Source organism: Chaetomium tenue, assembly GCF_020726465.1.
Source record: "Chaetomium tenue strain MPI-SDFR-AT-0079 chromosome Unknown F5144scaffold_6, whole genome shotgun sequence".
NCBI classification, from domain to species: domain Eukaryota; kingdom Fungi; phylum Ascomycota; class Sordariomycetes; order Sordariales; family Chaetomiaceae; genus Chaetomium; species Chaetomium tenue.
In genome coordinates, this window is record NW_027117334.1 from 2,398,404 (window position 1) to 2,423,691 (window position 25,288).

The window sequence follows — 25,288 nt, forward strand, 5'->3', positions numbered from 1 at the left end:
GGCAATAGTGGAGGACCTAACGATTCCCCAACGGGCTTCTGCCGTCTCCTGAATCCTGACTCAAGAGCCTTGATTGCTTGTTGCTCTTCATTATTCGCAATCAGAGTGGTGGAATAACGGCAACCACGACAACGGGAACGCATCACGCGAATTGTAACAGGAACTTCAGGAAGCACACGAGGTTCGTGCAAAGCTGCTGCACAGGCTGGATTTGCTCAAACCCTGGGCAGCAAACCATCATTGATCAATGATCAAGGGGAGGGTGAAATGCAAGACTTAAGCAATGCTCCTCATGAAGGGGTTCGTTCCTTTTTTGTGTAAGGATTTGGCAACACACATGACACACGAGCGCGACAACTGTTCTTTGCTAGCAGACTTGACGAAAACTGAAAAGAATAAAGCCTGCTCTGGTGTTGCTCCAACGGCTCCGTCTCCTGCGACTCAAAGGAACCATGCTACCTAGTAGGCTAAGTGGAAGATAGATAGGTGGGCACCTAGCTATATAGGGGCTCTCCAGCCCTTCCCCTTTCCCAGATTCCCCCAGACCCGGCCCCCCCTCTCCACCTCTGGACTTGACCAGGCCACGACGACGACACCCCCCCTCAAACCTTGCTAATCCACAAATACACCGTCGGCACCGTCCCCTCCCTCTTCTCCACCCACCCCATATCCCTCACCGTCCGCGCCATCATAATCTCATCATCCCCCGTACAATGCTCCTTCCACCCCCACTTCCCCCCTCCCTTCGGATACACCTCCCAAAACTGATTCTTCGCCTTCTCCGGATTCTCCGCCCCAAACCCCACCAACAACTCCGCCATGGTCACATTCGCGGGCACCTTCGCCGCATGGAACGGGATATCCCCATACGACCCGGGGACCAGCGTCCACGGCGGCACCGCGCACTTCAACACAATCAACTTCGCGTGCTCCGTCGGGAAGAAGTAGTTGAACCCGGGCTCGGCGCCCGCCCCGCCCGTGCTGTTGATGTGGTTGGCCGCGGGGAAGTCGGGGTCGACGACGGGCGCGGGTTGCGGGAAGCGGCCCGAGCCGTTGAGCCCCGAGATGTATTGGTAGACTGTCCCCTGCGCGTCGACGGCCATGGCCGTGCCGAGCTGGTGCGGCGGGCCGGCGGGGGCGGCGGTGTAAGGGGGGGGTGGGGCTGGGTAGAAGGGGGGGTAGTAGGGGAACATGTGTGGTGGGATGCTGGGGAGGCCGGGGATGCCGGGCATCTGATGGGGTAGGCTCATGCCGGGGATGTGGGGCATGGGCATGCCGGGGATGTGTGGCATGCCTGGCATGCCGGGCATGGCGTAGTAGGGCGGCTGGACGGTCATGATGGTGCCGGGAGGGGGGCCGCCGAAGTCAGGGGGCGGGGGAGCGCCGGTCAGGGGGCCGAAGGGGGGAGGCGGGCCGGGGTCGCGGCCGAAGGCGGGATTGTTGCCTGCTCCGGAGAGGATCATTGCTGGGGTTGAGGATGAGGGGTGTTATTGTCTTCTTGTTGGGTTGGTTGTAGTGGTGTTTGTCGCTGTGTGATGGTGGGCTCGGGATTGATGGGCGCTGGAGGATGGATGCTGAGAAAGGGGGGAGCTGGGAAGGCAGAGGGATCTTTATACACTCCATGGAGTAGAGTCATCGCGAGATGCCAGGAACATCATGGGCGAGGAACCTCATGATGCTCCCTTTGTGGGTCAGACCACTGGTGTCAGGGGCGGTTTCTGTACATCGCGAGAGCCTTTGTGGTGTTGTTGAAGACATAAGACCACCGGGGCTGGTGCAGCATTGATACCCCTTAGATGGGTGTCGAGACGAACACCAAGGGGTGCAGTTGAGTTCTACAGTTGAGAAGGTCCACAAGATGAAACGACTCGTGATGCAGGGACTCAGACTCCAGACGGCTGCCCTCAATGAAGCTTTGTGTTGGGGGGGTATGGTGTCCAAGTATGACCACCAGAGCGGCCATGAAAACTGGAGAAAAAAGGCGTAAGTGGAGAGTTGAGTTATCCAATTATGCTGTCACCACCATTCACAGATTAAAACAAATGGGTTGTTGGCTTGATCGTCTGGTATCACGCAATGTTGGCTGCCATGGTGGGCTCATTCAGGTTCATGTGAGTAGGAGTTGCGTGCGTGGCTGTAGCAAAGGTATTGACTCCAATGTTACATTGGCCTTTGTCCCAGGTTCTAGCAGAGGAACTGTCATTGTATTGAGGGCGCATGCTAAGTTCAACTCCAGTCGGTGTGCTGTCATGGTTCCTGGTTGAGACGAAAATATGGTCAGTTGTTCGAGCCCTGACAAAGCAGCCCTTGTTTAACATAATGCTGCTGCCCCCACCTGCAACCTTTCTCAAACCGTGGGGCGGATACAAATTAAATGCTTGCGGAGTCTCTTTGGCCACGAGATGTGTATTTGCCATCGAGGCTATCTCCATGGATCAAATAATCATGCCACTTTTGGCGGGGCAGATTCATCAACAAGGACAACATGGCCTTCAAAGATTCCGCATGATCGCATCTGGTGTAACTGTGAGAGGATATCTGGTCATCCCACAGTTGCAGAGCGGTGGTCAACGTGTATGAACCGTTGGTGCTGGAGGTATCACAACCAAAGTGTCAAGTTTCCATGGTGCGTTTGAAACCCAGTGAACCAGAGCAGAAAACCCCTTGACAACCGTCCCCAATGTGGGCGTTGGAATTGAAGGAAGACGCTCCAATTCCCATTCAGCTTTCCCTCCTAGCGTAACCGCCAACACGTTGGTGTTGCCCTTCTTGGTCCATCCTCCCAGAACTGGCACTCCAGGACAGTGACGACGTTTCCCCATTGTCTAGATATCGGTTACCACATGATCCATCAATTTCCATCATCCCTCATGTAAAACGATATACATCCATCCATCCCTCCCCACCCACGCTCACCCCTCAATCCCCCACCTCCTGCCCCACCAGCCTCACCGCCCCGCCCGTCTTGGCCACCACCCCCTCACCCTCCCTCCTCGCCTGCTTCCGGCGCTCAACCTCCCCGACCAGCGTCTTGAGATAGACCTCTGCCTGCACGGTGGCGCTGTAAGCCTCGGCGGTCCAACTCCAGGCGTTCATCCTACCGGCGTCGGCGCCCGCGGCCAGCAGCGTGCGCAGCACGAGCAGGTTGCCGTTGCTGCTGGCAAAGTGCAGCGCCGTGTTCCCGTCGACGTCCGCCTGCGCGAGCGCCGCCGCCGCGCCCCCGGGCGCGTACGTCAGCAGGATCTGCACCAGCGTGTCGTGCCCGTGCAGGCTGGCCTCCATGATGGCGTCGCGGCCGCGGGCGTCCTGCCGCAGGATGGAAGCCGGGTCGTGCTCGCTGAGTAGGTGCACGACCTCGGTGTGGCCGGCGGCGGCGGCGAGCATCAGCGCCGTCTGGTGATCGTCGTTGAGTGCGGGGGTGTCGGCCTCGTGGCCTAGCTCGAGGAGCAGCTTGCAGATGGGCAGGTGGCCGAGTGAGGCGGCCAGGTGGAGGTTGGAGCTGGCGTTGCCCGTGAGCGAGAGGTCTGGGTTGTGGAGGAGGTGGGGGTGGGATTTGAGGATGCGCCGGGCGAGCAGTGCATCGTTGGAGTGGATTGCCCGGCGCAGGCGGATGGAGGGGTCGATCCTGCGGTTGCGGTTAGTTAAAAGAGTTCGGGTTCATTCGATAATGTAGTTAGATATCCTAGGCTTGCACTTACATGGTGATCGGGTCGGCGGCGATAGGCGGGAGGGGGAGGGCAGAAGAGGAGTGAATGTTGGAATATGACGCGGGAGGTCAGCACGTTTCGATGTTGGTGTGACGTTGGGCGTTGTGCGGCGCCTGCAGTGCCACGAACGGTAAGCGGACCGCGGGCAGTTGGCCCACACCACCCCCTGCAAAACCAAGTTCAATTGGCTTATTGAGGTTTCCAGGGTTTGATACCGCCATCCATCGGGTAAGGTACCCCGCCTGTGCCCTTGCTCACAAGGCGAAGGCATGGGGAAAAAGGGAACTTCGGGACAACCTAGGAAGCACTGGCATCTGATGCAAGAGCACCTAACAATCAACCCCAGGGCGACAATGTTCCATCCGCCAAGACCCTTCCACGCCTGCATACTCTGATGACTCATGAGTCGAGGGAAGCCGCGGTGGCAGGACGGGAGTCATTGGAGGCTCAACACTAAAAGAATAAATAGGTACCTTACCTGAGGTATCTTAGGTAGGTAGGTACCTAGGTAAATAAAGAATCAAGCTCGAAAATGGAGTAATAACTCAAATAAAAACACACTTTGGGCTCCCGAGGGTTTTTTCCGTTACCCTCGTCGAACGATGCATTCATCTACACGGAGTTCTGTTCTTTTTGCCCATGGGGCAGCAGCCTGTATGTTGCCGACGGTCTCTAATGTAGAATCAAGCTCACCATTTAGACAACCGGCAGACTGGCTCGATGTATACGGCCGAACTCAGCATCTGAATAATTTAGGAATTACCCACCCGAACGACCCAGAAGCGTGCGTCAAAGAAAGGGGGAGAATATTCAAGATGTTCATGAACTCGAGGCCCTTATGCTGTACGTGCATGTTGTTACGGCACAAACTATTTCTACACTCTGTGACATATCTATCGGCCTTCTCGGATTAAAACTTTAACACTCTCGTACCGTAGATTCGTTTCATGGGCCTCCAGATCTCCGACATGACTCAAAACATGTCCGGCCAAGCTCCCCAGAAAGCAGGTTGGTACAGTCTTCCTTCTGAGCTTCGCCTCATGATTTACCAGCTGACCTGGGAATCGCGAAAGATTGTGGTAGACTCCAAGCCGTCCAAGAAAGACCCTCCCTATGTCTTGGGGCCGATGATTAGACATAGAGTTTCCGGTCCTGAATTACCAGTTACAGCGCGTCTCAACTTTGAGGCCCGTGATATAACTCTTCAGCATTATGTACCCATCCCCATAAAAACAGCCTTGCGGCCATCCGTCGTCACCTACTTCAATCCCTCTCTAGATGTTGTTTTTTTTGGTTGGCTTCCACGCTTGTCTACCCTCTCACAACCCCCTCCCACGAGAATGCGGACACTGCTCAACATCCTGGCCTTGACAAAACACATGGCCGTTCGCAGCGGCAGCTTGTTTCGTGAGCTAGCAGAGGACCTGGTGATGAATACACCCGCAGTCCGTAATATGTGTCCCGCACTTCAAACCGTGGACTTTGCCAGGAAATCCTTGGACGACCGCATTCGTCACAGGCTTTGCCGCGACCCAAGATGTTCGGACGTTATCTACCACTCACTTTCTGGGACAATTGGCTGGCGTGAGCACGTTTTATGCCTTTTTACCAATGTTGAAATGCCTGACGGTGGGATGGTACCGTATCAACCTTGTCAAAACATGCCAGGCTGGTTCATAGGACCCCCGATCCCCCCGAAATCCGATGAGGGCCTCAAATAGTTAGTTCCCCCCGTTTCCAGAGGCGAAATAGTAAGCGATTTGCGGTCGAATGGGTGGATCTAGTCCTGGCCCCCCTTTAAGAAAGAAAGAAAAGAAAAGCCGAGCCACTTTCACTTCACACAAACAATTTGACAGTCCCCTCCAATTTCCTGGACCGAATTATGAGCCGCCTTGATTACCTACCTTAGGTACCTACCTAGGCACCTTATGAGACAGCCGCCAAGAAGACCCACACCAGTCAAGAAAGGGCAAAAAACACACTGTTCCCATCGATTCATTACCAGCATATCCTCAGTCTCCGCTCTCGCCTCCACGCCTACCATCGCACAACAGCCCGTACCTTTCCCCGTGGGATTAAAACTCAAGTCATCCCTGGGCAAGTGCTACGTTATTGACGAAGTGCTTTCTGAACGACCCGTCGCAGGAAGGATTTGGTGTGTGTACCACGCGACGTAGGTTGGCCCTGACCTGTCCGGTGCATGGCCACATGGCGGACAGAAAATTCTAACTAGGGAGGTGCCTGTCAATTTCAGACACGACGGGAAGCAATTCGTTCTAAAGGACATCATCCCAGGCGACTTCGATTACGTTATTTCTCTGCAGAAGCATGTTGAGCACTCTCCTCATGTCCGAACATCCGTGGATAGTATTCCCGAGCGGCATATTCTCGTCTTCCCTTATCTCGAGAAGGGACTGATCCATCTCGACCTCACGACCCTTTCTTCCGTCGCCAAGAAGGCTGTGATACGGGATGCTCTCGCTGGGCTCGCTGATCTGCACGACAAACACATCATCCACACCGGTCAGCCACCCTTTGGCCGGCTGGGGTTATCACAAATATACTGACTGACATGGTGCACAGATATCAAACCTACAAATATTATGATGGATTCCCTCAAGCAGGATAACGGCGACCTTGGATGGCGCAACGTCCAGATCACCGACCTAGAAGCTGCGGGGGTGCTCCCGCCCAAGGCCAAGGGTCTCACAGACCGCCTGTCGGGGAACCATTTCTGGAGAAGCCCAGAGGCCTGGGCGCGGGGAATCCAGAATACCCCATCGGACGTCTACTCCTTTGCCGTCGTGGTGAGTTTCTCCGTGAAGAGAAAACACAGCTACACTAGCGCTGACTAGGACGCGCCCAGGCAATATTTGCGTGGACAGGGAGCATGGTGTTTTTTTCCGACGAGGCAAACCGTGCTCCCCCCGAGAAGCAGGCGCAGTTGATACTCCGGCGCCACCTGTCACTCTTTGCCAGGGACATGGAGGATTTCGAGGGGTTTATTGCTTATCACGGGGGAGACGATAATCCATTTGTCAAGCGTCTAAAGGAACTGCTCTATACCTTTAGTGAGGAGGAGCCGAGGCTGCCCTTTGGAAGGTGGCAGCAGGTGGACCCCCGGTTCAGGGATCTCATCTGCAAGATGACCTGCATGGATCCCTCGCGGAGGATCACTGCCTGGGAGGCGTTGCAGCACCCTTGGTTCGCTGAAGAATAGGAGGCCCAGTACAGCTGTTAGCAGCTTAACGAGCAGTGCCTCCCCGTATGATGGGTCGGGGATGAACGCCACAGCAGCATTAGACATATCCAGTCCAGTCCAAGGTGACGAAGCATATTGTTTGACGGACACTTGCCCCAATCCTTCCTGTTTGATAGTCTAAGCCCTCGCGCTATCTCAGAAATGTCAATCCGTGCCCAATGCCAGAAGCCGGAAACGGTGGTCTTGGCCCGACTCCATAACAGCATGGCGCCTTCATCCATTGGACTGCAAGATGCCACCGCTCTCGCCCAAAAGCCTGACCATAAGTGCCTAAGAAGACGATTTCCTTGGACTACTAGAAGATTGCTGCGTCATCTACTGCGATGCGGCTCCCTTCTCCTGGTCGCGCCTGCTTGTTGACTAACATTAGTAGGACACTCCAGCTAATAGCTGTCATGATGGCCGGGGGCGCCGGCCAAGTGAGGTCTTATCGATTCAAAACTTAGGCCTTTGGAAGCCGTTGCAGGGGCAGGTGGGTGATATACCGAATATTGATGCCCTAACAGATGGTTCCATCTTTCACCAATGATCTCTCAAATCGCGTTTGGGGTCATAAGGTTGTGAGGATGAGAATGGGGGTGGGTGTGGGTGCCGGTGGGTGCGAACGATATATCATGTCAACACTTGATATTCACAACCGCTTGAGGTACATATAGGCTAGCTACCTCAAGGTATTTTAAAATAGACTCCACGGCCCAATCCAAGCAAGTTCTGAACAACTCACAGGATTTCATAGGTACCTAAGAAAGGCAATGACCGGCTGTTCCCACCACAAAGAGATTAGTGATGGTCCCGCGCTAATTAACGACATGTATTCATAAAAGGAGACTCGCCGATTTGGGTTCAAGGCTCAGGACTGTTCGGACAATCTATCGTAGAAGCCTTTGGCACCTATCCATCGCGACTCTCGGAACTTCATTATGAGTGTGTTATGGTCGTGGCTGGGAAGAGGGGAGTTGCGGTCAGTTGACAATCCCGGCCAAGCTCCCAAAAGATCGGGCTGGAACCGTCTTCCTTGTGAGCTTCGCCTCGCCATTTACCCTTTGACTTGGGAGTCGCGGAGCGTGACGATGTGTCGCCACCCGGAGACACAGACCGATGATAAGGGACTCGTATGGGGTGTTACAGGCCCCCTTATACCAGCGACGATGCATCTCGACTATGAGGCCCGCCAAGCAACTCTTCGGTACTACATTCCCATGAGAGGCCCAATGTCCCTGGCAGGAGGACACATTACTACCTATTTCAATCCATCCCTAGATATCCTTTACATCGCTGACGACATTCCACCATTGGATGATAGTACAGTCAAGCACCCCGACAAGAGTATGCAGCGGTTTCTAGACATTGTCACCTTACCAGAGCATATACTAGTTGCAGATAACTCTCAGCTGTTCCGCCTAGAGAGCAGTCTGATGACTAGTCACGAAGTTTTGGCTAGGTTTCCCGTGCTACTCAGCGTTGGCGTCCTTACTGTTGATTACAACCCCGCCGTTGTTTACGTATATTGATCCGCCTTAGACTCTGCAACGACCAGCACTATACATAAACAATCCAAGAAGCATACCATGATTATTCCTATCGTGTCCATGCAATTCGGGGGCCATATCCAACAATCTTGGGAAGCGGTGTGGCGTCATATACGCTTTGTCGAGAATTCAGTACATGTACTGTACCTATTTTGCATCATACGGGACTCTAGATCGCTAAATCTACTTGCATGATGTGGGCGGTTGCCCTCATTGCGATGTGGGATAATATGACCTACCTGGTAGCCAGGTGTATCAGCAAGGTCTAGGTTTTAGATCTCAAGATCGAATGTGTTGGTCGGGGTAATAATGATTTCAGCGTCTTGCCCCGGGTAGCTTCGTCTGTGTTGGTACCTTGATTATTCTGGCCTTTCTAGCGGAGAATAATAGTACCATAACGAAGCAGAGTCGACCCTGAGCCGAACTGTTGTGAGGGGTCAGGTTCCTTACGTTGGAACAAAGAGAACAACGGGTGGCTCATCCTGCACACAATCATTCTGGGTGTGGCACAATTTACCCCATGTTACCGCCCTCTTCCCCTTAACCCATGAGGTAGGTGCCTAGGTACCTGAGGGGGTGGTTAGGTATAGCCGCCTATGTATGACAAGGCGACCTAATGGTTTGGATTGACTGTCAGTGTATTGCGCTTTTGGTTAGTTTAATTCCTTTTATATTCTTTTTCTTCTCAAAAAAGAAGTCCTTTACTTATATCTTTTTCTTTCTCTCTATTCTCCTCTTAGTTTTCTTAAGCTATTTTCTTTCCTTCTTGTCTTTTCTACTTCTTACTACCTCTTGTACGGGCAAGATGCTAAACGAAACAACACTTTTTGATACCCTCGTTACCATCTTGTGTATGCATGAGGGATCCGAGTACCGAGCGAGGCCCGGCCGAATAGTGATTGATGTAACGCTGCAGACGCGTCTTTCGATTGTTTGATTACTCGGTCTCATATGTCAGACGTTGCGTTTATTAACAGACCAATGAGATCGGTGGTTCCGGGTAAGGTAGCTCGGATGGACACAAGACACTGCGTAGGTATTCTCCTCCGCGCTGATTGAAGCTACCTACCTAAGTCCTGAAAGCAATGACCTGATGATCGAATACTCGGACTCAACTGTAACGAGTAGAATTACGGGGGCGGGGGGTTCAGGTTAAGAGAATACTTCCCTTGGTCTCCCTATTTCAACCCGCGGCCACCCCATCCTCTGAACTCCTGAGGTTATCCCAACATCACACCAACACACCATACTACCAACATCTCACCTGCGACCCTTGCCAAACAAGCCATTTGGCATCAAAATGTTCGCCCACGTTCTCCTTCTCGCCGCAACCAGCCTGGCTGCTTTCACCCACGGCGCAGTCCTGCCCGGCACCACCGCTGATGGTACCACCGTCTCGGTGCTCCACGCTATCCCAGATGACGCGGCCACTTTCAACGGAACCAAGAACATCTCGGCCAGGTCGGTTGACCCTGCTGTCCGCTTCACCGAGTATGAGGGCCGCGCGTGCGGCGGCTGGGAAGCGCCGTACAAGGCCACGGATGAAAACTGCTTCCTGCTCCCTACCGGAGACGGGTTCAAGATCCGCGAGATTGCCGACACCTGCCGAGGTTTGTGATCCTACTGCTCCTTTTCCTGTTTGCCTCGGATCCTTGATTGCTTCTTGAGACCGTCCGAGTTCTTGTGCTTGACCACACCAGGCGTGCAAGATCTAGACGGAAAATGGGACTAACCTTGCACGTGCTACTAGTGTTTGTCTACTCATCCAAGAACTGTGATGGAGCCGAGTTCCAGGCCTACTACGGCAACTGCTACGACGTTCACGCCTTTTACAGCCTCAAGGTGTTCTGCCATTAGACTACGCAGAGACTTTGTCAGAGTGCGGGGAATTGGTGAAGACGGTTCTAGTTGTGTTTGGGAACGTGGCGTGGGGTTTGTAGGGACTTGATGATCTAGAAAGTTTACAATGAATGTTATTGTTGATCTATAAAAAGGAGTCTGCGGTTTGTTCGCGTGATTCCAAGTTGATATCTCGGTCGGGAGGATAACCGTTTGGCCAGTCAACCCCAGCGTCAATATTCTCCAGATTAACAGGGAAGATTTCACAAAGCCGTACCACGCGGAAGATGTCATGTGGATCATGGTCAGGTATCCCGTCTATACACAAGACCTCCCAATCGCTAAAAACATAAACATTACAGGCATGTGGTGTCTGAAATTCATGAGATCACCTAACGCGCTATCATCGCCCAAACCAAGGCTCAAAGAATCGTCCCCCCATTAAACCGACCCTCTCAGAGCGCAGCGACAACACCGACCACGGCAACAGCCGCAGCAGCAGCGATGCCAACAAATCCCGTCTCCCTCGGCACACCACCAGTAGACGTGCTGGAGGACTCCGCCGCGCCAGCCCCACCCGTCTCGTTGGAGCCGTTACCCGAACCACCATCCCCCCCATCCTCACCACCCCCATTCCCATTACCCGCGCCATCATCACCCCCATCCCCGTTATCATCATCCCCGCCCGCACTCCCCGTCTCCGACACCTCCGGCGCGGCCGTCGTGCGCGAGCGCGTCGGCGAGACCGTCTCGCTGCCGCTCGCACTGGTAACATCCTCACCATTAGCGGCCGCGACCAGGTCCAGCACGGCCTTGGTGCAGCTCTCAGCGTCGCTGACGACGAGGAACCCGATGACGGCGCCGATCTCGCCGCCGCAGCTCTGCGCCAGGCTGCTGGCCTCGGGCGCCGCGCTCGTCACCCACGAGCTGGCCTTCTCGAGGTAGGTCGACCAGGCGCTCGAGAGGGAGGCGGGCGGGGTCAGGGTGGCGGTCAGGCTGGGGTCGCACAGCGAGGTGAAGGACTCGTCGAGGGCGGTGGCCGTGATGAGCTCGGCTGCGGGGGAGGCGGCGCTGAGAACCCAGCGGGCCAGCGCGGCGTTGGTCTCCCGCGGCGCGTCGCCTGCGAGTGAGAGGTAGGCGCTGCCGCAGGCGATGGACTTGGAGATCTCGGAGTCGGTGGTTCGGAACTGGCGCGCTGCGAGCCGGGCGGCGGCGGGGTGGAGCGCCGGCGCCGCTGTGACGAGGGCTGGGTGCGCTTCCGCGACCGGTGCCGGGTTGGCGAGGGCCAGGGTTGCGCTGGTGAGCGCGGTGAGGAGGGTTGTGGTGGTGTGCATTTTGGCGGTTGAGGGTAAAGTTGTGATTTCTTGGGTGGGTTGATGCGTGTTGTTGACGAAATGGGAAAGGCAGAAAGAGGATCCACGACGAATTTGTGGAAAATATCTTCTGCTGGGGGCGGTGCCTGTTGGGCTGGATGGATATTTACGCGATTTATGGGCCTCCTAAATTAAGAAATTAGCGGTACCACCCTGTTTGTGCATCTCCGAGGCAATTTAAAGGATGGATTGAAGGAGCGCCCCATTTTGCCCAGCACTTGTGCCTTGCATTCGACGCCAGAACTTTGGTTGAGGCTGTGAAAATAGGACGAACTGCCACATTGGGCGGAGCCTTGCTTCAGGCTCCCGCGTGGCCTGTGGAACCTGCGTCATGGCAATCCACTTGTTTGCTCCAAGACTTCCGATCCATGGATCGAATGATCGCCATCCGCTTCCCTGCTATCGAACCTCACTTGCACAAACCCAGGTGTATGTATAGAGTATCCACCCTCAAAGCGCGAGGACACAGAAAACGCAAACTGAGGCAAGCTGCCGCCGGTGTTGTCTGTAGGTAGCTACCGCTCCAACCACCGCGCGGCGCGGGAAATCCGGGGCGGCTCCACAGTAATTTCTGTTGGGGTCCAAAAGAACCCGGAAAAAAAGCTGCATTCAGAAGGAATGGTCTTGTGGATTTGCAAAGGGCCGCTGGGTCTTGAATTACGGGCTTTACATAAACGTGAACATTATGCATTAGTTACCATGGAAAAGAACATCTTGCCACCCTTGGCCAAAACATCCGAACTCGAAAAGGGAGCACATTCACCAACGCTAAACAACATTCGCACCTTGATTCAGCTCTGGAGAAGAACCGGCAAAGCCAACACAAGCCACACTGCCCAATTCCACGGGCGAACCAGCTCTGCACCGTTCTCGTCATCACCTCCATTCCCAGCACCCGCATCATTACCACCCCCATCCCCTCCCCCATCACCATTCAAGGCATTCGCGGGCACCACCCCCGAAAACGTAAACCCCTTCCCCGTCCCTTCCCCATTCGGCGCCACGCAGTGCACCCTCGGCAGACCCGCCCCAAGATTCCACGACTCCCTATCCGGATCAATCGTCACGTTCACCATGGCCGTAACCAACACCCAATAATTCAGCACCTGTGAGTCCCAATACTCATGCAAGTCCTTCGTCGAGTTGTAGTACTCGCCCGCATCGCCCCCAAACTCCCACCCATCCGACGTCGTCACCGACCCATTCAGAAACGGCACCGGCACGCCCCCGTACGAGGGGACCGCCCCGCCGGCGTTGCCCGGCCCCCACTCGCCGCACTCGTCGGGCGTGTCCAGACTGCTGCATCGGGCGAGGGAGCCGAAGCGGCCGCGGGTGTCGTTGGCCGAGGACGCGATCGAGTACGCGTCCTCGGTGGCCTTCTCCAGCGCCGCGATGCACGCGTCCGACAGGAACCCCGCGCACGAGCCGTCGGCGGCGAGCGGCTTGTTGGCCCGGTTGTTGTAGCGCTCCTTGGTGAGTTGGTTGGGGTGCCCGTAGGCCCACATGCACATGCCCCAGCTGGGGTCGGTGTTGACGATCTTGCCGCCGCCGTCCGGGTTGGTCTTGAGGAGGGCTGCTGGGGCGGAGATGGTCATGCTGTAGCCGACGAAGGGCTTCCCGTCGCTGAATTGGTAGGCTGGGGGCTGGGACATGTCGAGCGCGGTGAGGTGGAGTCGCCAGCCATCGATCGGCGCGCCCGGGTAGGGTTTGGAGACGTCATAGCCGGGGATTTTGTAGACGGCTGTGGCGTTGGAGGCTGCTATGGCTTCGAGGAATTGTGTGGAGTTGGCGTCGAACGGGCCTATACGCCCGGTGAACGCATCGCCGTACCCCCCGAACCCCCCGAAGGAGCCGGCAGCGAGGGGGAGATTGGCAATGGTGAGAAACGCCAGCAAGTCGGGAACCCGGAGTTTCGCCATTGATGTGAAGGAAGCAAATATTTTGGGGAAGGATGGAACTTGGGTTGCTTTCAGCGCCACACATCCTCGACTTTGTATAAACACTTGAGGCTTGGCTTTGGGACTTGGCAAATCCTATGGGTGACACTCGCTTATTACTATTAGCGGCGGTGAACAGTCACAACGGCGAGAACTCGAAGAACGAAATAGGGGGTAAATGTGTGGGGTCCAAAACTTCCCGGCTAAAGCGCAGCATTTCCCGTCAAGAGAGTCTGGGGTTCAAACGCCCGCGGACATCGACCCGTATCTGTATGCTCTCGCTACCTATCTAATTAACTAAGCACTGCTGGCAGACAACCATCCAGTCGCCCACAACGATTTAGTTGAAGAAGGGCATGTTTTCAAAGCTTGTACCCGCGGTCTATCCCACAGCACAAGCCCGAAAAATGACCAAAGGCCCTTGAGTGCAAGCCGCGGGTGGGTTCCACCAGGCATGCCCCAGTAATGGTACCCGTAGTACCCAGCAAAGGCGTCTACCCAAGCGAAGGGTACAGCCGCCACGAAGTCGCCATCAAAGCGGAGGGGGGCTGGGAACTTGTGGCGCTGAGCGAGGCCGTGCCTCGCAGACCACTCACCCCAGCCCTGTCGATGCCAGGCAAGGTCGGACACCTCTTGGTAACTCGCAAGCCAGATTCCACTACTCCCTTGGTCATTCGCCGGTGTCGCCCCCTGCTTACATGGGAAGCGGGAGGTTTCGCCGAGCACCTTCTGCCACCAGGCCTCGTCCATTGCTCGGAATTCCTTGATGTATTCCGCCCAATCGAACAACGGAACGAAACCGGTCCCCAAGTCTGCCTTCCGGTGCATCTCGCCATCAGCGAGCCGCGTGATTTGATATTCGAGCTTTTTATAGAAGCCACCGACACAGAAAGTCTGCTGGATTTCCCATGGGCTCCACAGTCCGAACAAAGCGGCCTTGCTGCTTCGGACCTCCCGTGCACGTCGCAGTCTCCTGTTCTTTCGGATGGGCAGCCCACCTGAGGTCCCCATGCCCCCGAACTGGCCCGCAAGATAGCTAGAAAGGACCATCTCCAACCTATAGTGTGCCCGCAGGACGCGCAGCCACTCGGAGCGACTTGGGGCAGCCAACAAGTCAGGTGTGTTCGAGGTATGACACACAGGTAGCGCCTCGCATTCGATGAGGTTGAAGGTGCAGGTGATATAGATGTTGCTTAGGGTTGCCATAGTACGATATGTTCGGACTAGGCGCAGAACATAATCCAGCGACACCTGGCGGGGGGGTGTATGCCCATGACCTGACAGGTACTCGCCGTATCTGGTTATGGAGTTTCGGTAGTCGTCACTGAAGTAATCGGGCGCTCGGGGGTCGAAACGCTGAAGGTGGGACAGCTCGGCGGCGTCGTCAATAACCGGCCCTAGTTCGTTGGCAAGAACTTGATAGATCAGGGCCGCCTTTTCCCTTTCGAAGGTGCGATATACTGTCCGCGAGGTAGACGCGAGTGCTCGTAGGTCGGATAAAGAGGCGGCCGAAGCGAGGATCTGGATGACCAGTTCAGATGGAAGGTCGTACAGCGACATTGCTACAGGTAGTTCTTTGGAATCCGAAGATTGGATGATATGACTCTCCTTGATGCTCGAGATGAATAACAAGTTAAGTGGTTGTAGGTTGGGTGATGAAATGGAATTCGTGCAGCAAATGTGTGCGGATGATGACGCAAGATGTCTTGTTGTCAGTGCACAGCGACGAGAGCCCCAAGCTTTGCCACAGCTTGGTTAGAACACGTGCCCAGCACGTGACCGGACAGCATCAGCCTTGACTCTCAGATTCTCGGGTAGGTTACCTAAATAAGCTAGCGCAAAAAGAAGAGAAGCTTGTCTTGTGTCACCGGTCAGACGGGGAAACGACACACCGGGAAGATTTGGCGCGTCTTCATCGAATTGCCCCCGTCACGATTCAAGAGCGCGATCCTGAAATAATTATGAACAGCGGTGTTTTGTCAAGTTATATTATGGATACATATCAACTGTAATAATGGTTTGGTCAAGGATCACCCAAGGGCCGACGATTGACACCACCAAGACGGAAATTCACGAAGAAACCCTTTTTTAGGAGCCGCGATGGCACATCCCTTCAAGTAGGGTGGCATTGAAAGGCACGGATTATTGACCCTTGCCTAGAGGGGACCAGACCCGAATGTGTTTCTCAGCCCTGTCGGCAAGCCGCAAAGCTTAACTCCTGGGGTCCTAACCGTCCTTTTCCTTTTCAGTTTTTTCTTTCTCCAGACTTCAATGGTTCAACCGTAATCGAACGCGCTCCGGTACTTTGCATTTCATTACCTTCCGACTCCCACGCCGATAATGATTGATTTGGTGTTGTCCTGTTTCTGCTTTTGATACACTTGTTTTCCATTCGGCTTCGAACATGCCGCACCATACGCCTCCTTCTACCTGCCTCAGCAACCGACCACATGACAACCGTGTCTCAGATGCCGCCGTTCATTTTAATGGCTGCCTACCTACCTCGAGGCTAGGGCGCTTCTACGAAAGCCTCACCCCAGAAAGCCAACAGCGAATCGTGCGAATCAACGAAAAGATCGCTAGCCTTCGGGACCGTCTCGAGACAACCGAACGTGATTCTACGGCTGGTGCTCGGCTCAGAGACTGCAAACGGGCAATGGCTCAATGGCGCGCTGCCACTGGTCGCTCGTCCCCGCCCCACACCGCGACCTCCAAGCCTGGCCCAGCTTCACGATCACAAACTCCAGGGACCCCAGCGTTTGGTGGAGCCAACCACCCGGTCGACATACATACTAAAGCCTCTGTGATGAGCTTCAAGAATGGGCAGCCATGTGATGTGCCTGGGCTGGCGAAAAGCTTCCCACACCAGAAGATCTCCATGGCCGACTTGCTATGTGAAGACGAGACGAGGAATCCTATCATGAAGCCGGTCCAGGACGGCGTCGTTCGTTACTTTCACCTTCCCGCCAACAACATGGCTTGGGTAGAAGAGGTAATTGCCCGCTACTATCATGAGAAGCGGCCGGAAGCCGGGGGCCTTTTTCACGAGTACGGATCCAGGGGCCCCGAATCAAAGACCGAGAGGGTCCTTCAACCCGGATACTGGCGGGGCCAGCAGAACTTTGACGCTGATTCCGAAGTCCACGCCAGACACATGAGGCCTTTCTGCTCTGGAATCTCGGTGGACTCAGTCAGCTCCGAGCCAAGCCCCAGAAATATGGTATTATTCATGCCGTATCTCCATTGGGAGACGGACCGGGGCCGGGTACGGTCTGCGGAGATCACCAAAGAAGCCGGCAAACATAACTTGAGCTCCATAGCTGATGTGATCAAGGAGGCTAAGCATCAGTTATCTCACACACAGACGGGAGACACTGTTGCTCCACCAGCATGGGCACCCCAACCTTCGCCTCCTGCATTTGGGAGCGCCGACAAGAGGATGGCCCTAGGCCAGGCCCTCCGTGCCGCTGCAGCATTGCTCGAGGCCATGGACTCGCATATGGAGGAGCAGCTCACCATGCGGTATCTCTACGCCGAACCTCCAATGCATCCCAGAAGGACACTCGATCAGGCCTATTATGGCGCTCTGAGGAGTACTGGTACCAGAGACAGGGACCAGGTAGTGTACAGAGGGACGACCCCCCAGCCACATGATTGTATCGGAATGGATGCTTGCCCGCAGTGCAACGAAGACATCCGAAAGACGCCGCGTCTCCTTATGGTAGATCAACTGTGGCTGTGGGTACTTGATGAGAGTAAGCCAGTTTTGATTCTCGACCGTAAGTCCTGTCTGCTGACATCGGATCCCAGAGACTGTCATCACCAGTTTCCCACGTCGGTGGAGCAGAAACCGGCCTGATCCCTCGGCTATCCACAAGAGCCTACGCATGCGTCTCCGAAACGCACGCCACGGCGAGATATCATCTGCGTATGACCTTGCTCTCATCATCGTGGATGAAACCTCTCGCGTCTTTTTCGACAGAACCAAGACCAATACAAAACAGCCCAACCTTGTCGAACTCTTCAACGCCGCCATCCGAGATTTGACGTACAAGCAGACGGCGGCATTTGACCAATTCCTCATCTACACGCACCTCGCCTCCCGTGACTACAAACGCCAACGCCATGTCTCGACTGATAACTCATCACAGAACCACTTGCTCAACATCAATCCGGAGGGTGAGCTACTCAAGGAGGTCAAGGATATCATGGATGAGATCTACATCATGATGCGAATCAAGGAGCAGCAACAGAGCGTCATGGAGAGTTTCGTGAAGCATATCCGGCGGGTTCTCATACCGCTTGCCCGCTCACATCGCCCCACGGCGCCTGCTGGCCTCGCCCCATGGGATGTCACGCGCGGTCCAACACTCGAGCCCAACAGCCCATACGCTGACGATGTCGCCCACTTCCGCGAGGAAGATCAACGCCAAAATGCCAAGCGAACCCTCACCAAAGCTGACATGCTCCTGCAAGACGTGGATGAACGCATCGCCGAGCTCCGGGCCCTACTCCAAAACGCCCGAAACACCTCGGTTGCAGTATGTCACCCCCCCTTTTACCCCCACCGTACACCTCCACATTCATACACACACGCACACACACACACGCACACACACACTTTCTCACAAAACAAGACTCACACTAACCCACCCCCCAGCTCAAAGACCTCCTCACCCTCAAACAACAACAAGCCGGCGTGATCGAAGCGCGCGAGGCCGTCAAACAAGCCCAACTGACCCTCAAACAAGGCCAATCCATCATGATCTTCACCATCGTAACCATCATCTTCCTCCCGCTCTCCTTCTGCGCCTCGCTGTTCGGCATGAGCGCGACCGAGTTCAGCACCGACGCCATCCTGCCGCTCGCCACCGAGCTGCGCCTCATGTTCCCCATCTCAGCGGGCATCATCCTGGCGTCGTTCCTGTTTGCGTTTTCCAGCGGGGTGGTTGCGAATAGTGGGGTGGTGCTGGTGCGGAGTGCGGTCAGTTTTGTATGGAATACGGCGGTGACGTGGGTGATGGTGAAGACGGGGCTGTATGTGGTGGGGAGGGAGATGTTGGTCAAGGCGAATCGGTTGAGGGAGAGGGAGGGGACGGTGACGGGGGCGATGAAAGCGGAGGTGTTGAGGAGGGAGAAGAATATGGAGAGGATGCGGGCTGCGGGGCATGTGAGGGCGTTGGCGAGGCAGAGGGGGGGTGCTGGTGGTGCGGCGAGAGGGGGGAGGATGAGTGGTGATGGGGAGGGTGGTGAGCCGATGATCAGTCCGTTTGGTGAGAGGATTCCGGGGAGTCCGAGTCCGTTTTTGGGTGGCTTGGGAGAGGGTGTGGTGGATGTTGAGTTGGGGGAGAGGGTGTCCCGGAAGCCGGATTCTCAAGTCCATCTTGTTTCAGGGAGGTGATAATTGAGAGGTGGACCTGGAAGTGGTTATCAAACGGTCTGAACTAATATAAACCTGGTCGAGATGGTATAATTTGCCCCCATTTGTCCACGTTCTCGCCTCTTGCAGATGCTTGGCATTCTCTCATCGGGCTCCCCTATTTTGCAGGATGCCCCGTTCCATGGATGTTCTGGGCCTTTGGGCAGAAAGCGCCAGGAACGTGACCGCTACCCACAGGCGTTCCTACTGGCCGGAGACCCTGGAATGATTGGCTTCGGGCGTCGTTCATCTCATCCACACTTCATGTGGATAGCTTGCTCATGCGGAAGCCCGTTGGTTTATTTAATTATCACAATTAAAAATGTTTAGAATTTCAGTTCAGCGTTTCATTCGTAAGAATAAAAACCCCGAGATAACGATTTGGGATTTGAAGTTGCTGGTGTGGAATGGGAAAAGATTTAAGGGTGTATTTCTCAGAGGGTAAGGGGCGGAGGGGCACTGTATTAGTACTTACGCCTTCTTCGTTTCAGCGATGTTCATCCCCATCAGATGGAACATCCATTTAGAAATTTTGAGCAAGCGGAAAATTTGAAACGGGAGTCCCAAAAATATGTGGTGAGGCCTACCCCGCATAATTTTCAGCAAAACGCGTTTGCTCTGTTTGCACCTCCTTCTCCGCTGAACCTTCCAAGTTGGGCTGCCTTTCCTTCCACACCCACCCACAATCGACATCTCAACCCTTGCTTTATCACATCCTGGTTTTTGTTGTCTCGGTTGCACTTATCTCTCAACGAAGGCCTTCCAGGACGTGATTCAATATGCCTGAGTTTGAGGAGTGGCGAGCCTCGCTCAACCCGCTCGTTGTCGACGTCGTCGGCGACTTCGCTGGCAGGGGCGTGTTTGCTATCCATGGAGAAGCCTTGCTTACCCACTGCTTAACCAACGCTCGGGTCGACTTTGACTGTGAGTAGTCCAGCCGCGCACTTTGCCACCCCATGTCATTTTCTCGCCGGCTCCCTGACAAGTCCATCGATAGATGGCTTCCAACTCCTCCATGTTGTCCATGCCGTTGAGGCGTTCCTCGTCAAGCTGAGGGATCGAGGATGCATCTTCAACGTCTTCTGGTTCGAGAACGAGGCCGACGTTTGCATGCCTAGCGAAGTCCGGGCCGACAGCTCCCGTGCCAGCAAATACCGTCTTGCTCGCGCAGTGCTCATCCAGCATTTTTCCAGCCCGACCAGCCTCAGTGAGCCTAACGCAACAAGGTTCAGCCACACGTTCCCGAATCTCGCGAGCCGCCTCTTCCGTGAATATCTAGACAGCCACCCTCTTCACTTCTTTCTTGGTTCCAATGCCCATGATGAATTCCCAGACATCGACCAGCAGAGCACCCCCTTGGGAATGCTGTATCTGATGGCCTCGGCCGGATACTACGTGGCGTTCATCGAAGGGGTTGAGTTCAAGAGCTCAAAGGTTCGTTGATCCCGACCTTGTCGCCTGTGTTGTCACTAACCGATGGGCCACCCGTAGGCATACTTTTCCTTGACAACACCGAGAGGCAAGGTTACACCTCTACCCGAGCGAGAAGAACACCTTTCAATGCCGTCTGGCCCTTCGTCTCCCATGGCGGAGATGATGAAGAAGGCTGCCGAGTCAGAAATTGCCGATGGGCTGACCGCGAGGGAGTTCATCTCCGTCTGTGCACTCGCCGCTGTGCTTTCTTCTAGCGTCCGGGAAACCGGAGACATCGGCATGCCGGAACAACGGGAGGCAGCCGCTGTTCTGCTTCACCTTGTTGTCCTGCGACATTTTGGCCTCCCCCAGCGGAGCTTTGCCCAGCAAGAATCCGGTGCCATCGCAACAACGAACACCGCTTTTCTTGCCGAGTTTTTTGATGCTGCCCGGGACGGACTCGCTGCCTGGTTTGAAGGAAACCTTGTGGACTTGAAATGGGACGCTTTTGACTTGTTCGATGGACGTCTTTACCTCAACGTCTCCGCAGCGCTGTTTGGCACCCCCTTGCCACAAGAGCTCTCCCAGGGCTTCAGCAAAATGGTGAAGCTGCTTAAAGTCTTGGTCTTGAGCTCTGTTGATGTCGACGCGTTGTTCGGCTCCTCGAAAAATACTGTTAACCAGACTTCCGAAGGCCGGGACACTCCATCAGGGCCCATGTCAACCGTCCTTCCCTTCAGCCACCCCGTCATGGATCAGTATCTGGCAGACGTCCAACTTCAATTAACCGGGGTTGCATCCGAGTCTACGGTTTCGGAGAAAATCTTCGAAGAGTTAGCACATTGGCGCAACACCAAGCCACTGATTGATCCCAAGCACATTGCGAAGCCTAAGGGATTCTTCGCCAAAAAGAAGCATCAACAGTTCATGTCTGACACAATCGCCTACTCGGCTAGCTTGACAGGCGCCTCTGGAAAAAACATCGATCCGGAAACCATTATCGCCCAGGATCCTGCGTCAAACCCGAAGACCTCCACAACAAACTCTCACAACACTAAGAAACCAGAAAAGGCCCCGAAGACGAAGGAGGGTCCCAAGACCAACAAGCAAAAGGCGCACGAGAAAGCCGAAGCCCTGATGCTAGAGAAACAAGCAGTGATCTCAAGGTCGGTGGCCGCTAGTTGGAAAGAACGTTGTTTGGAATTCGCCAAGGAACCATCTCTGGTCAAGCGTTATTTGAGAGCTGAGAAGTACTTTCTCGCTTTGTCGCCCTCTCATCGACAGACAGTTGGTGCTGAGGTTCTCCTGTACCTTGCAGACGTGTTGTTGCAGATGCAAAGCAGCCCGGAAACCCCGAAATCCTCCAGTAAGCATATCCTTGGATCTCCTTGTCCCGGGGATGTGATAATAACATGTGTAATTTGATGAATAGTTCCTGCTCTGCTCGCTATGATCTGGTCGAAATGCACCGATGCCAGCAAGCTGCCATTGACCGAGGATGTTCGCTCTCAGCTTCGGGTGATACACGAGGCTCTCGAGATCCAGTTTCAACACGACGCTGCTTTGTCCCTCACAACCCGTCGACCCCTGGCCTTCAAGCCGCTCGCACTGAAGGGAAAGAAGTTGCTGCCGTCAGGCCTCACTTCACGCGAGTTCTTGCTTGAACATTCCGGCCCGTACCTGGAACGGAGTTTCGACTCTGCACCGGATCCCCGTGTTCCATCCTTCCATCCCGATGCCTGGCAACGCAAGGTCCTTGACGCCATCGATGCCAACAAGAGCGTGCTCGCTGTAGCACCGACCTCGGCGGGAAAGACGTTCATTTCATTCTATGCCATGAAGAAAGTCCTGCAAGCGAACGACGACGACATTTTGGTCTACGTGGCGCCCACCAAGGCCCTTGTCAACCAAATTGCGGCTGAGATCCAGGCGCGCTTTTCCAAGCATTATGGCAACCGGGAAGGCAGGTCTGTCTGGGCGATCCACACCAGGGACAACAGTGTCAACAGTCACAAAGGATGCCAGATTCTGGTGACGGTGCCCTCGATCCTGCAGATCCTGCTCCTAGCGCCCCTGAACGCCAAGGCCCCTACAGACTTCTCGCGTCGTATCAAGCGCATCATCTTCGACGAAGTGCATTGTATTGGTCAGTCGGACGAGGGTGTAGTGTGGGAGCAGCTTTTGCTGCTTGCGCCGTGCCCCATCATTGCTCTCTCTGCAACGATCGCGAACGCCGAAGAGTTTAGGTCATGGCTTGAGCAGTCCCAAAACGTAAAGGGGTTCGAGCTCGAGATGATCGTGCACTCGTCGAGATATTCGGATCTCCGCAAGTTCATCCACGACCCGGCACCATCAGTCTCTGAGTTTACCGGCCTTGCTCCGGTTGAGCGGTTGCCTTATCCGGGCCTCGACGCCGAGCTCACCGAGACTGACCCAACGCCGTTTTTGTTTATCCACCCCATCGCAAGCATTGTTGACAGAAACCGGGACACACTCAACGATGCGAGCCTGGAGCCAAAAGACTGTCTGAGCCTTTGGAAAGCCATGAATAAGCATGCGAGCTCAGCATATCCGATGCCACCATCTCTAGACCCCAAAAAGGCGTTGCCGGAGGTGATTGGAAAATCCGATGTCGTTCGATGGGAGGCAGAACTTAAGGACCACCTTGCCGAGTGGATGGCCGATTCGAAGTCCCCGTTCGATGCTGTGCAGGAGGAACTACGTGGTGATCGGTACTCACGATTGGCCGAGTCGTACACGGAACTAGGCTTTCCGGACGACAGCGGTGAGGGTGTTGTCGATGCCGCTGAGAAATGGCCGTTGGTATCGACCCGCTCGGTCTTCTCCCTGGTGACAGACCTGCGTGCCAGTGGTGCGCTGCCGGCCATTTTGTTCAATTACGATCGCGCGGAGTGCGAAGCGATTGGCACTCATCTGTTTGAAGTCCTCACAATGGCCGAGAAAAAGTACCGCGCGACAAACCCGGCCTGGATCGCCAAAATGGCTGCTTTTGAAGCCTGGAAGAAGGCCCAAGAAGCCAGCAAAGGCAAAAATCCGAAAAAGGCTAGCAGCAAGCGTCGTGAAGAGGATGGAGATGAGCAGGGGAAGGCCAATTCGGCACGGGATGCAGCAAACCGCGATGTGAGCAAGTGGGAAAGCTTCGATCCCGATGCGCCGCTCGCCCAGTTCAGTTTTGCGGATAACACGAAGATATCCAAAGAGGAACTCGAGGAGCGATTGCGGACCATATGGGCAGACGCCGTCCAGCCGCCCTTCGTTGATGCGCTGCGCCGGGGTGTGGGTGTGCATCATGCGGGTATGAATCGACAATACCGCCAAGTGTACGTCGAGCTTTCCTTCCTTTAACCCCCTGTTTTGCAAAAGCATCTCGTACTGACCTAGGTTTGTGCTATTTAGGGTGGAGATGCTCTTCCGAAAGGGCTACCTCACGGTCGTCATTGCAACAGGGACCCTGGCCATGGGTATCAACATGCCCTGCAAGACCGTCGTCTTCACAGGCGACTCCATCTTCCTGACAGCCCTCAACTACCGGCAGGCTTCTGGTCGCGCGGGCCGTCGAGGATTCGACATGCTCGGCAACGTCGTCTTTCACCACATGCCACCGCACCGCGCGCTCGAAGTCATGTCGGCAAAGCTCCCTGACTTGCGAGGGCAGTTCCCAGCCTCGGTTACGCTAATCCTGCGCTTGTTCATCCTGCTCCATGGGACAGACAACTCAAGCTTTGCCGCCGATGCGGTCAAATCCCTGATCACACAAAACAGGCTTTACCTGGGCGGCCCGGAGGCCCAGATGTCCATTACCCACCACTTGCGTTTCTCCATTGACTACCTCCGGCGCCAGAATATGCTATCCAAAACTGGTGTTCCGCTCAACTTCGCCGGCCTAGTAGACCGCCTTCACTACACCGAGTCTGCCGCCTTCGCCTTCCAAGCGCTGCTGCAGGGTGGCTATTTCCACGAGGTCTGCGCCGGTTTCTCCCCGACTATCAGCCTAGCCAAATGGCGGGAAATGGCCCTCGAGCTAGTCCTGACGCTGAGCCACCTCTTCGTGCGCGTACCTTACACGCGTCCGCGGCAATCCGAGACCACTCGCAAGACCTGTCTGCCCCCGCTGCCGCAGAAGGCGCACGATCTGCTTGCTCGTCACAACGCGGAAACCCTCGGCATCTTCCGTGGCTACGTCCAGTCCTATGTTAACCAGCACCTCTCCAGCACACCAGATACCACCCTCCCACTAACCCAGCACACCATCTCGTCCACCACCGACCTCACCACAACACTTCCTCAGGCCCTGCCCCACCTGTCCCCCGTCACCATCCGCTCCCCATTCTCCGCCCTCTCCGGCTTCAACGACACCGACTTCGCCACCACGGCCGAGCTGTGCGACACGGTGCGTGCAGGCGTGCCATTGGAGGGGAGCGTAGTGCCGGGGGTGCCGGTGAACGACGGCTCGGCCGAGTACAACTCGTACCTGCTCGACTTCTTCAAGAACGGCGACGCCGAGGCACTGAAGCGCGACAACGGTATCGGTGCCGGTGACGTGTGGTTCAAGCTGAAGGACTTCTCGCTCGTGCTCGCTACGATCGGGTCCAGCTTGGAGGGGCTCCTTGCGCCGGGTGGCGTGGTCGGCGGGGATGGGGAGTTGGTGGATAGGGACGGTGGTCCTGAGGAGGGTGATGGTGGTTGGCAGGCGCGCGCGGGGGCCGCGGCAGCGGGTGGGATTGCAACGACGTTGGTGGTGGGTGCGGGGAAGAAGAAGGGTGGGGAGGTGGAGAAGAAGAAGAAGAA

General features: G+C 55.3%; 10 protein-coding genes across 10 annotated transcripts; 5 read left to right on the forward strand and 5 right to left on the reverse strand.

Moving 5' to 3' along the window:
• Positions 1–602: 602 nt before the first annotated feature.
• On the reverse strand, positions 603–1,193 carry F5144DRAFT_496979 (uncharacterized protein; the record flags this gene model as incomplete). Its single annotated transcript, XM_066786181.1, has 1 exon — positions 603–1,193. The coding sequence occupies one exon, from the start codon at positions 1,191–1,193 to the stop codon at positions 603–605; it is 591 nt and encodes a 196-aa protein (XP_066640017.1).
• Positions 1,194–2,211: 1,018 nt separating this feature from the next.
• On the forward strand, positions 2,212–2,942 carry F5144DRAFT_582890 (uncharacterized protein). Its single transcript, XM_066789524.1, has one exon. It carries the CDS (start codon positions 2,218–2,220, stop codon positions 2,578–2,580), a length of 363 nt encoding a protein of 120 aa, XP_066640018.1. The 5' UTR covers positions 2,212–2,217; the 3' UTR covers positions 2,581–2,942.
• Positions 2,920–3,814, reverse strand: F5144DRAFT_539331 (ankyrin repeat-containing domain protein; the record flags this gene model as incomplete). The annotated part of the gene is made up of 2 exons (XM_066787119.1): positions 3,699–3,814; positions 2,920–3,625 (listed from the first exon to the last, which is right to left on the reverse strand). Coding segments are annotated over exons 1-2 (708 nt in total). The 5' UTR covers positions 3,701–3,814.
• Positions 3,815–5,368: 1,554 nt separating this feature from the next.
• Positions 5,369–6,927, forward strand: F5144DRAFT_550854 (kinase-like domain-containing protein; the record flags this gene model as incomplete). The annotated part of the gene is made up of 5 exons (XM_066787659.1): positions 5,369–5,427; positions 5,713–5,862; positions 5,941–6,230; positions 6,291–6,514; positions 6,574–6,927. 5 exons carry the CDS (start codon positions 5,369–5,371, stop codon positions 6,925–6,927), a joined length of 1,077 nt encoding a protein of 358 aa, XP_066640020.1.
• Positions 6,928–9,798: 2,871 nt separating this feature from the next.
• On the forward strand, positions 9,799–10,355 carry F5144DRAFT_605794 (uncharacterized protein; the record flags this gene model as incomplete). The annotated part of the gene is made up of 2 exons (XM_066791457.1): positions 9,799–10,108; positions 10,249–10,355. 2 exons carry the CDS (start codon positions 9,799–9,801, stop codon positions 10,353–10,355), a joined length of 417 nt encoding a protein of 138 aa, XP_066640021.1.
• A 264-nt stretch (positions 10,356–10,619) lies between these two features.
• Positions 10,620–11,916, reverse strand: F5144DRAFT_357377 (uncharacterized protein). Its single transcript, XM_066784362.1, has one exon. It carries the CDS (start codon positions 11,669–11,671, stop codon positions 10,793–10,795), a length of 879 nt encoding a protein of 292 aa, XP_066640022.1. The 5' UTR covers positions 11,672–11,916; the 3' UTR covers positions 10,620–10,792.
• A 494-nt stretch (positions 11,917–12,410) lies between these two features.
• F5144DRAFT_357379 (uncharacterized protein) lies at positions 12,411–13,787 on the reverse strand. Its single transcript, XM_066784363.1, has one exon. The coding sequence runs from the start codon at positions 13,627–13,629 to the stop codon at positions 12,502–12,504; it is 1,128 nt and encodes a 375-aa protein (XP_066640023.1). The 5' UTR covers positions 13,630–13,787; the 3' UTR covers positions 12,411–12,501.
• Positions 13,788–13,944: 157 nt separating this feature from the next.
• F5144DRAFT_495954 (uncharacterized protein) lies at positions 13,945–15,207 on the reverse strand (the record flags this gene model as incomplete). Its single annotated transcript, XM_066786125.1, has 2 exons — positions 13,945–14,617; positions 14,669–15,207. The coding sequence occupies 2 exons, from the start codon at positions 15,205–15,207 to the stop codon at positions 13,945–13,947; spliced, it is 1,212 nt and encodes a 403-aa protein (XP_066640024.1).
• Positions 15,208–16,051: 844 nt separating this feature from the next.
• Positions 16,052–19,048, forward strand: F5144DRAFT_496307 (uncharacterized protein; the record flags this gene model as incomplete). Its single annotated transcript, XM_066786144.1, has 3 exons — positions 16,052–17,402; positions 17,458–18,188; positions 18,308–19,048. 3 exons carry the CDS (start codon positions 16,052–16,054, stop codon positions 19,046–19,048), a joined length of 2,823 nt encoding a protein of 940 aa, XP_066640025.1.
• Positions 19,049–19,845: 797 nt separating this feature from the next.
• On the forward strand, positions 19,846–24,548 carry F5144DRAFT_457365 (uncharacterized protein; the record flags this gene model as incomplete). Its single annotated transcript, XM_066784965.1, has 6 exons — positions 19,846–19,990; positions 20,064–20,500; positions 20,558–20,726; positions 21,099–21,645; positions 22,171–23,820; positions 23,897–24,548. Coding segments are annotated over 6 exons (3,600 nt in total), but the record flags the coding sequence as incomplete, so codon positions are not given.
• Between the last annotated feature and the right edge of the window lie 740 nt (positions 24,549–25,288).